General features: G+C 43.1%; 1 protein-coding gene across 1 annotated transcript in view; it reads left to right on the forward strand.

The window, feature by feature from the left end:
- The window catches only part of NAV2 (neuron navigator 2), a 388,116-nt gene that overhangs the window by 162,048 nt on the left and 214,565 nt on the right, over window positions 1-11,503 (forward strand). Inside the window, exons 5-6 of the mRNA XM_023521874.1 lie at window positions 4,268-4,526; window positions 8,825-8,893. Coding sequence (XP_023377642.1) covers window positions 4,268-4,526; window positions 8,825-8,893 — 328 coding nt within the window. The remainder of the gene's footprint in view (window positions 1-4,267; window positions 4,527-8,824; window positions 8,894-11,503) is intronic.

Consider the following 11,503-nt stretch of genomic DNA (forward strand, 5'->3'; position numbering starts at 1 on the left):
TCTTCCCTATAGAGCAGGTTCTTTGTATTAGATTATTCCAATACTTGTGTCTTTGTAAACCAGGCCCCAGGTTTCTCTTAAATAGTGTTAAAAAAAAATAACTCTCATCTTTATTCTACCCTTTGTGCCAAACATTCCCTACAGCATCTATGCAGATTAGTACCAGCCAATAGGAACAAAGAGATCAGTAAAAACCCAAAGAAGTTAAGAGTCAAGGCAATGCTGAATTCTAATGGAAATTGGAATGTGGCTATGTAATTTGTTCTTCAGTTCATATGGGGGCAGCCACAAGAAGAGAATGGAGATCAGGGTTCCTATGTTGGTTTAGACACCGGTTAGCCAGTGTCTCCTCGGACAAGTCAATTCTCTCTAGGTCTACATATTTTTCCTTCTCTAGACATCAAGAGGATGGTAATAGTTGATTAGATACAAAATGATACTCTTTTTTTCCAGCGCCTTGGGAAATGTCATGAAGGAAACATTTTTGTGGGCTGGCAAAATGACATTTTTTTTTTTAGACTGCCTGTGGAGACTGCTTAACAGGCCTCATTAAATGACATTTAGAAATATGAAAAGAATACAATTCTAACTATTTTGGATATTGTCTGTTGTAGGCCACCCATAGCATAAACTGTGGCTTTCAACCCCAATCAGAGCATTCGCCACTCTTGAGTTTTGTGTTCCGGAAAGAAAATTAAACAGCCCAAATGTCCACCAACTGGTGAATGGATACACGAAATGTGGTATATCCATAAAATGAGATAATACTCGGCAATATAAAGAAACTAATGATAAATGCTGTAACCTGGATGAACCTTAAAAGCATACGCTAGGTGAAAGATGCCAGATGCAAAAGACTGTACTGCATGATTCCATTTATATAAAATGTCCAGAATAGGCAAATCTGTAGAAACAGAAAGCAGATTAGAGGTTGCCTGGGAACAGTTTGCGAGTTGACTGTGGATGAGCATGAGGGCTCTTCCTGACTCTACTAAAAATCATTGTACACTTAAGTTTATGAATGGGAATTAAACCTCAGTAAAACTGTTTAAAAAAAAACAAAACAGGAAATCACCTTTGAATTTTCTCTAATATGAAAATATTCATGATCGATTTCTCACACCTGTGACTTGCCTAGGGGCGATGTGAGGAAAGATGGACAGCTTCTCAGGCTTCCTTGAGGCGAAGAGCCCCATGGTGAGTTCTGTGCAGGCTGCAGTGACTATATTTTCTGAACCAAGAAAAGTTGTCATGAGTCAGGCCGTGTCCTAGGTGCTTTGCCCTCATTTTCTCAATTAATCTTCATTTAATTCTCATAACAACTCTGTGGGAAAGATACACAGCCAGCTGCTCATTTTAAAGATGAAAACTGAGGCTCAGAAAAGGTGAATCTTGTGAATACTCAAAAAGGTCTTTCTGGTTCCAAAAATCACTGATCTTTATAATAAAAAACGTTGCCTCCTAAGAAAAAGTGTGTTTATGGCAGCACTGTGCTCTTTGACCAAAAAAAAAAAAAGTTTTAGGGAATAATACAAGAAACCGTTATGAAGAATAACTTAACAACCACAGAAGGTAGAGAATGTGGCAAGGCTGGCTCCTTGTCTACTCTGGGTCGAGCTGGTAGGTTATGAGAGTGCTGATGTGGACATCTTCTGAGCCCCTGGATATGCTGATTTGTTAGTTCCTCCCTTCTTTGTTTTTCTTGCATGGTTTTAAAAAATGTATTGTGGAATGTTTGACACATTCCATAATGAAAGAATACTTATAGAAGAAGAATGAAGAATACTTGTATGACCACCAGCTAGCTGAATAAAACATTATCTATTGTGCTTTTAAATTTGCCACACATGATGAGTATACAAGCAAGCCAAGTTATACAGTGTTAGGAGACCAGGCTTTGAGCCATAGAAACCTAGATTCAAATCCCAGCTCCAGCATTTATTACCTTGGGAGGTCATAAAACCTTTCTGAGCCTCTGCTTCCCTATAAATAGGAGAGGGTTAATAAATAATACTTCCGAGGTTGTAGGGATCAAATGAGATCGTGTATGTAAAGAGCTTAATCTGATACATACTAATTAGTAGTAGCCCTAATTATTATAAATAAGTTATATATTGCCTGACAATTATAAAAGGCACTAAAAAAATCTTGCATAGATTTCATCTAGCTCCATGGCTAGCTCTACTCTCTCCCTCCGGTAAATTCAGTGTTGGGAAATTGTCCGTTTTCCCAAGTTCCTTGATAGATCCTAACCTGCATGCCAGCTCTTGATCGTCTCATCTTGATTCTGTCCCTAACTCCTGTCACTATCCCGCTGGATGACCACAGGTATGTCACTTCACCCTCCATTTTTTCCATGAGTAAAATGAGCCTACTGAATCATCCTGACCAAGCCTCATATTCTGTGACCCTGAAGCACTTGTAAGAACATTTAGAAGCAGAAGCAGAACCAGCCAGAGGTAGGTATGTGCTTCTCCTTTAGTTTCCTGAGGATGGAGAAGGAAGCAGAGCTGAAAGGTTAAAGCTGAATGAGCTGAATGATCCAAAGAAACAGAGGTGGGGGTGTTGGCATGGCCACCTCCCTGGAACTTTCTCTGCTCCCTGCATTGCACACAGTGGTTTATAAGCATCCTGATTTGTCCAGATCAGTCCTGGCTTGCACTTGTCATCCTGGTGTAATTAATAGCCCCCTCTGTTTACTCTCAAAAATACTATGGTTTCAAAATAAATTATAAGGTCACCATAGTAGAGACCCTCATTTTTAGAACACGAAACTGAAACTGTATGGGATCTCATACAGGATTCTGGGGCTACAGTCATCACATAGTAACTAAGACCAGTGAAAGACTTCACTATTTACAGTGTGCTCTCATTTGATCTGCAAAACAACTTGTGTGTGATGGGGCAAGCTGTGTCGATATTGCCACTGAGCCCCTGAGAGAGTAACTGACTTGCCCAGGGTTGCACAGCTAGTAAATGGTGGAGTACAGACTGGAACTTATGGCTCGGGTTTTCCAAAAGCTCTACTACTGTCAGTTTTGTCTCACAATCAGAAATTGCTAGCTCCCAAAGTAGAGAGTGAAGGCTGGAGTCCAGGAGTTTATTGTCAGTTTCTGCAGATCTTGGAGACGGGGGATGCTCCAACAGGAAGTGATTTGCCTGGCCTGACCAGCAGCTCACACCCAGGGCACTGGCAGCCTTGCAGGGTGCCTTTGTCTGCAAGGACTTAGTTCATATCTTCTGCCCTTCAGCTGGTGCTTGGAGGAAACTCTTGTTCTTGTTTCTTTATCAGTAGCTTCTTCCCAGGCCTGGGGCTAACCTGTGGGTGTGCATTACTCACACAGGTGAGGCTTCCCTTCCTTCCCTTCCTCCCATCCCTCAGCTTAGGATCTAAGCAAAGCAGAGGACGCCCTAAAGTTTCCTCCTTCTGTGCCCCTCATGCTGGAAAGCCCTGTTACTTCACCCTCAGGGTCAGTTTAAACCTTGGCCATAGGCATCTGGTGTTTAAAAGAATTGCCACAAGAAGGGATTGCCCAAGGAGAAAAACCCTTGCTTCCATAGCCTCTGTAATATAAATACTTTATTCCCTCTCTGCAGCTCTTTATGCATGCCTTGAGGCAAATGCATTTTAACATCTGAAAAATTCCATTTGGGATAAAAATTTTCTTATCCCCACTCTACTTTTTTTTAATATAGGAGAATTTTTGTGTGAGTTCTCTATGGAACCAAGTCCTATAGGCTATCCCTACACCCATCCCAAATTAAAGTTATTTATTCTTCGGACAAGAGAGACTCAGAGACTTGTATTTGAGGGGAAGATTGTGGAGTGGGACAGTAGCCACTTGGCACACTCCAAGTGGCTCGAAGCATAGCACACAGACTTGGCAGAGCCCCGTGAAGACCAGTGAGTGTCCCCTGGCACTGGAGAGCTCCTGTGTCCCTGGATCATTTGTTGTGCCCCTAGAACAAGCACGGTCTTGCTCTGACTTACTTTTTTGGTTGTGTCTTTACTGAGAATTTCTTTCTGGCACTTGCCAGACATCCAGTTGCAACTTGCCTCATGTATCCACTCGAATCCCAGTGGGGAGAATAAGCTAATTTCTTTGCGGTTTAGGTCTGATCTTAATTGACTGTGATACCAGTTACATAAGTGTTCAGGAAATCTGTCATATCCCAGAGGAATTCAACTCTTGTGAGGGCTGAAGCAGCCCATGGCACTGGAGCAAGAAAGGACTCTGCTCTAACCAGACTCTTTATTGTCTTGCAGAAATCAGGAACGGAAACCTCAAGGCTATTCTAGGCCTCTTCTTCAGCCTCTCCCGGTACAAGCAGCAGCAACAGCAGCCCCAGAAGCAGCCCCTCTCCTCGCCGCTGCCGCCTGCTGTGTCCCAGGCGGCTGGGGCCCCCTTCCAGTGCCAGGCTGGCACTCCTCAGCAACAGGTGCCAGCCACTCCCCAAGCCCCGTGCCAGCCTCACCAGCCAGCGCCACATCAGCAGTCAAAAGCACAAGCTGAAATGCAGTCCAGGTGGGGGCTCCTTGCCAAATGACAATTCTGTGTTTTTCAGGGATCCTCCTCCACACTGACCAAGTTCTATCCTATACTGAACGTGTTTTTCATTCGAGCTTCTTCTGTGTTGAGAACTACTGGTAGTTAGTGAGGAATTAGCATGACCTTGAACTGGAGGCCTCCTCCTGTGCCTGGCAGTGATGTGTACTTTTATGTCAGAATCGCCAGGAGCCGAAGCTAATTAGCTGTTCTTGCCTTAACTCTGGCCTATTACACATAGGCTCATAGGCGGTAAAAAGCCCCTAAAATAGACTTCAGACTTCTTTTGCATGTTTGCCTACAAGCTGGGTGTTTAGTGTTATGTGTGGGGGTAATTTTACTTATTGGAGGCAAAAGTTCTCCTCTAGCAGATACCTCTCCTTTGCCAAAAGAGAAATGTCAAGAGCAAAGATGTAAGATGGCAAATGGTCCTTAGTCACTTTCCGTGACATGGCCAGCATCCCCTGATGGGAGCAGTGACCATTAAAATGTGACTAGACTTTGTTGACCTTAGAGTGATGGTGGCCATGTCAGCTGTGGTCCTCTGTTTTTGCAGGATTAGGGCCTGGATTTTATTGGTATTCCCAGAGGGCCTGATGCGTGCCAGTGGGACTCATCATAGAATGATAAGCCAGAAGAGAGCCAGGGTAGTTACCATCTACTTTGTTATAATGGGAATAGTCACACTCCTAAACCGCTCTGTAAAAGATCACCTTATAAAACATTTAATGGAGAAAAAAGAGAGGATTAGGAACCTAGAGTGTTTTTGACTCATAGTAAACTTCCGGAGAAAAGTCCCCAGTAATTATTGTTTTTTTAAGCTGTAAACTGATAGCTATCAAACCTCAATGTCACTGATCAGATCAGTTGCTTGATTTCATTTAATGTGTACTAAAGAGTAATGGCCTTTTCTTTCAAGTCCCCCAAAGCACCAGCATCAATAATCATAGGGCTTCTCACGTACCTTCACACCATTAGTAGCCCATTGTAGCTGGTCAAAGCACAAAGCAGTTCAAACAAAGCAGATGCCTTATAGATGTTACAGTTTTTCTTTCCCATGAGAAGTGCTATTTTCCAATTGTGATGCTGTTAAAAGCGGCAGTAATGGATGTGATGTAAATCACATTCTCTAATGAATTATCTAATTGTATCCAATTCACATTATGGAAATTTGTGGGCTAGCAGACAATGGGGAATAGACCACCAGGCAGCCAGCCTCTGCACCCTGACCCCGACGAACCACCAGAGTAGGAGCTATTCTCTGATCAGAGGTCCCTGACCGACCTGGATGATTGAGTGATCAAGGACATCATTTCACGCATTGATTCTGCAGAGTGCTTATTCTCCAGATGATAACTTGCCGGGGAGGGGTCCTAAGCTGGGTGTGGAGAGGAGTTGGGGAATTGGGGGAATCAGGGTTAAGTTGTTATTGCTGTTACCGAAGTTCTTCTCAGATACGTGAATCTGCCAATACACATTCATTTATTTAGTTAGTGTTCGAATGCCTTCTGTGGGCCAGACACTGTTCTAGGCACTTGGGGGTCAAGAGTGAATGAGGTGGCCAAGGCGCCTGCAGTCTACGTTCTACTGGAGGAAGCAGGCAAATAAACAAGGGAGAGAAATATCAGATAGTGGCGTTAAAATAAGATGATGGAATTCAGAAGGGTTGGGTCAATAATTCAGATCGGGCTGATAAGAAAGTCTCTCTGAGGACATGACACCCAAGCGGAAATATGAAATGACCAAGAGTGACCTGTGCGAAGCTCGGGTGTGTAATAGACCAGACAGAGAGAGCAGCTGGTACGAAGGTCCTAAGATAGAAGCTTGGCAGGTTCTAAGAGCAGAAAGGAGGCTCAGTGCATGAGGAGAGGCGGGAAGTGGAAAGGCGACCTGTAAACAGAGGGCTGCCACCATGTACGTGGAGGACAGTGTGACTGGTGGCTCCTGGAGCTGAGCAATGCTGTAGCCCAGAGGCCAGGTCACAGAGTGCTGGCTAAACTGGGTATAGAGTTCGTATTTCATTCTAGAAGTGACAGAAAGCTGGGTGGTGAACATGCAATGCAATATACATATGATGCATTATCAGATTGTATACTTGAAACCTATTTGATTTTATTAACCAGTGTCACCCCAATAATTTTAATAAAAATAAAATAAAATCTATGTTGTTTCACTACAAAAAATAAATAAATAAAGTGACAGGAAGCCATTGGAGAGTCTTGAGCAGGGGAGAGACTTGATTTGATTTAGTTTTTTAAAAAAGTCACCATTGTGTCTTTCTGGAGAGTAAGGCTGTGGAGGAGCAAGAATAAGAGGAAGGACTCCAATTAAGAAACTTCCGTGGTCTTCTAGGATTGAGGTGGTGGAGCAGATATGGAGATAGACCAACTCGGGATATTTTGGAGGATGAGCCAACAGGACTACAGGTAGACTGACTGCCTAGGGTGAAAGAGAGAGGAATCACAGAGAAAGCCTAGATTTCTGGCTTGAGCAGTTCAGCAAATACGGTTTTTATCGATGTGAGGACGCCGGGGAGAGGAACACATGTGCACTGTGACTCTTCAGAAGAGGGAAATAGAAAGCATTCCTCAAATTTGGCCACAGAACTCTTCTTATTTTATAGAGCATCTCAATGCATAGGGTTCCAAGGAACCTGTGTTGAGAAACAGTGGGCTTGTGTCACTGAGCTATGCCAGCCTGAGACATTCATTTTCATGATAGACATTTGTTATCGTAAAAGAACCAGATGTTCCAGTCAGGACACTCATCTCTCAGTAAGAAAAAAACATCCTGCTATTAATAAACACTTTAGAGAAGAGCCAGACTCACTTAAGCCAGGTTTTTATATTCACTTATTCCAGAGTGGTTCCTGCCCTCATGGCTCCTCACCCTGAAATGTGACACAGACTGGTCTTTGTAGGTGCTGTGTGTCCTCACTAGTCCTTTATCTTGCCCAGATTGGATTACTTCTGCAGACAACTGGTTTCATCCATTATATGTTGATACTTTCTCATTTTACTTCCAGAAGATAACCTTTTTAAGTTCTAGAGATATGGTAGCCCATGCTAGCATTCTGGCTATAAATTTAAGGCTAGCGAAGTTGCCTTAGTGGCTCATTTCCATTGTATTACTTTCTCCAGATTCTGACTTTGATAACCGAAGTCCCAATGGTAGTGATTTTGACTCTTGATCATCAATGTCAAATGTTGATATGAGCCCCAAATACCAGGTTTGTTTTTGGTCCTCTGTTAGAACTCTGCCCGATATGAACATGCCTAAATACTATACCTCTTGGGATAGCAAATGCTAAAATTTGGCAACTTCCCCATGGCGTTTATGAATAAAGGACTTGTGGAAGCTGGCCAAGGACATTTGAGACATTGGCATGAAGGAAGCAGAGCAACGCTTCCATGGGGGCCAAATGGAGAGTCACTTTTACGTCTTTGCTTCAGCCCTTCTCATTAATATACATGATGGCTGAGAACTTGATCCACATTTCAGCTCATGAAGTTCCTCACCAGTCTGGAGTCTAGAAGAGAAGTGTAATCCCCAAGACTTGCTTCTCTCTCCCCCTGTGTCTACCTTACGTATTATCAATATTCAGCTGTTGAGGAAAATTTTTTTTTTTAATTTCCATTTTTTTCTGTCTTTTTCTTCACTTCCTAAGTCGAGTGACACCAGCATTATATTTCTCATCTCAAATCCTTTTACAAACATGGTATAGGATGTATGGATTCAAGAAGATAAATATTTCCATTTTTCATAAGGCAGTAAATAAATTTAACTTTTGTACCTTTGTACAGTAAATAAATTTAACTTTTGTACCTTTGTTTTGGCTAACTCTATATGAGATATTTCAGACATTCATCTGAAAAACAGCCTGATAGAACAAGCATGTGAATAGATGCACCTAAATACTTTTGAAAGGTATGAAGTTGACTTGTCAGAGACCCCTTGCTTTCGATATAATTACGGGAAGAAGACTTTATAGTGACTGGTAGCAGAAAATATATGAGGTGTTTAAAAGGAAAAAGAAAAGAAAACCAAAAAAAGCTTTTTGGTCATCTTGATAGCACGTTCTTCACATTGGAAATTTATCAAATCAGAAAAGTTAGATCTAGAAAGAAAACTGTGCGTTGTGGGAAAAGTGGGCAGAGGGAAAACCAGGAGCCATTCCCATTGTAATGAGACTCCTGTTGTTTATTTGTATTTGTGTGTCTAACGCATCTTCTCTCCCCTCACTCATCTCTTCCACTTTTTTCTTTCCTATCATGCAGTGCATCATCCAAGGACTCATCTCAAAGCAAAATCATCCGCTTCACTCTGGGTCAGAAAAAGATCTCTAGGTTAGACTTTGTGTCCTGAAAAGCATGGTTTCAACCCAACCCGTTCTTCCCTCGGTTCTGGCTATGTTTCCCTCTGGCCCCTCTCCCCATTTCATGTTTGCAGTTCAAGAAAACCAAACATGCTTTGGCCAATGACCCAACAGTGGAGAGTTTTGAGAGTGGCCGTGGAGTTATTGAAGTGTGTGTATGTGTGTTGAGGGGAGGGAGGGAGGAAGGGAAAGTAAATGAGGTTGAGGAGGTGGGGTTTATGTAATGTTTCTGCATTCGATTGATTTTGGCTTTGATTGCTTGGTCATCAAAATCCATTCTGATTTAGGGAGAGGTGAGTGTCTAGGTGGTTTTCGTAGTGGTTTTATGATGAGTTTGGCTCCCCGCTCTGTCCTGACCCTGATCCCTCCTCACCAGCATCTCACTTATGTTTGTTGTGCTTTTTGTTGCTAAAATTACTAATGTGGGATTGGTTTTCTCCTGAGTTATGAAGACCTGAAGCATGAATCCAGTTGGTCAGAGGAGACAAAGCAATAAGGCAGCAAGACCACTTCAGTTTCCTGAAATAAAAATTAGGCTTGCTCGCTAAGTGGTTCTCTTGACTCAAGAGTTAGGCGCCCACTGTACCCTATGAGGACCCATTCCAGGGTAAGGGAAATGCCAGTTACGCCATGATCTCAGTTATTTTAAAAGTATCAACAACTTCTATTTCTTGAATTCTTATTATGCACCAATTTGAATTCAATATCTTATTTACTTTGCACATCTGTCTTGTGGGTGTTCATGTTATTATCCCAATTTTACAAGTGAGGAAACTAAAATTCAGGAGTTTGGTAAGTTACACAAGATCACAGAGCAAGTGGAAAAACCAGGATTTGAGCCTAGGCGATCTAACCCCAGTACCCTCACTTTATCCACTGTGCACACTTCTGCCCTCCCCCTTGTTGAATTCCAGTATTTATGTGGTTGTTGAGGCTGCTTTTTAAAATCTTATGTTTCGACAATTACTCCCAGCCTTTTGCCTCACATTGCACCTGTAGCATCCTAACGGGAATAGAATTTCCTCCTCATTATGACTAGTGTTTATTTTTCATTGACTTCTCACTTAACGCTAAAAGGATACCCACACTTTGTTTCTATCTGTATTCATGTAACAAATACGCACTGAATGTCCGTTTGCCGCCCCTGCCCTGGTAGGCTCTAGTTGCCTTTTCTAAAGAGAGTTTACTTTTCTAAAAAACTTACACAAGGAGAACCCCAACTCAGGCTCTGCCTGGCATAGGGTGGGGCATGGGAGAAGAAGCCACCATCAGTTGCTTTTCTGTAGAACATGTCAGCATGTTACCAGACTTGGATCTGGGGGTCAGGAGGGAACCTACATCCATCACTGCTTCTCATAGCCATGTGTCTTAGTCAGTTTGGGTTGCTATAACAAAGGCTGGATGACTTAACAGAAATTTAGTTCTGGAGGCTGGGAAGTCAGATCAGGATGCCAGCACAGTCTGGTCCAGATGAGGTCCCTCTTTCAGGTGTTCAGATGGCAGCCTTCTTGCTGTGTCCCCACATGGTGGAGAACGGAGAAAGAAGAAGCGAGCTCTCTCCCATCTCTTTTCATAAGGCACTGGTGCCATCACGAGGCCTTCACCTTCATGACCTAATTACCTCCCAAAGGCCCAATCTTCAGGCACCATCACACTGAGGCTAGGGTTACAACATCTGAATGGGGACTGAGAGGACAGGCACAAATGTGCAGTTTATAGCACCATACTAGTGACTGCTTTCCCTAACAAAGAATATGAGACCCAAGTCAGAACGGATACCCACTGCCCTGGCCAACTGGGTCCCCATGTTTTTGAGTGCCATACAAATGTGCATGCATAGGAAAGGAGAGGGGTGGGTGAGCTTGGAGGAAGCATGAACTCTAGTGTTTATTCACATGATGTGCTTAGTTCTGGGAGATAAAATAGGAGCTAGCTGGGAAAACATCTAATTGAGAGCACAAGCCACTCCTGTGCATGATTTGTTATCAGTCCCAGGTGATGGAAGAAGTAGTGGCTGGGAAGCAGTGGGAACAGAGGAAGGAATGAAGGATGAGGGCTTGTCTGCTCCTGCCCTAAGGGTCTGTGGGCACAGCACTTTCAAGTTAACTGAAAGCAGGGTCCGGCTTTCCTTCAGGGTCATATCCCTCACCTAGAGTTCCTTTTGGACGCATTTAGTCTCTGATGAAGCCAATAAAAGGATGCTTTTTATTTTATTATTTGCCTAATACTCCTTGCCTTCACTTGCCCCACCCCCCGTCCCTTCCCCCAGCCCAGAGCACGATCCTGATGGGCATTTTAGCCTGTCAGAGACCACAAGTATAGCAGAAAGTTTGGTTGCCAAAAGAAAATAGCTCTACCCCTCTGGCTGAGTAGGACACCTGTCCTAAAGCTCTGGAAACAGGTCTGTTCTTCAAGTACAAACACTGATTGAATGAATGTCTAACAGACGCAAACACCTTGATGGGCACCAGGGATGCCGAGCAAGGTAGAAAGCCTCACCGTGAATCTGGATGCAGAGAAGGGACTTATGGAGGGAATTGGTACAGGAATGAAGGATTTCAATGAATTTCTGCCTTGGACC

The sequence above is a fragment of the Pteropus vampyrus genome, unplaced genomic scaffold (assembly GCF_000151845.1).
Source record: "Pteropus vampyrus isolate Shadow unplaced genomic scaffold, Pvam_2.0 Scaffold321, whole genome shotgun sequence".
NCBI lineage: Eukaryota > Metazoa > Chordata > Mammalia > Chiroptera > Pteropodidae > Pteropus > Pteropus vampyrus.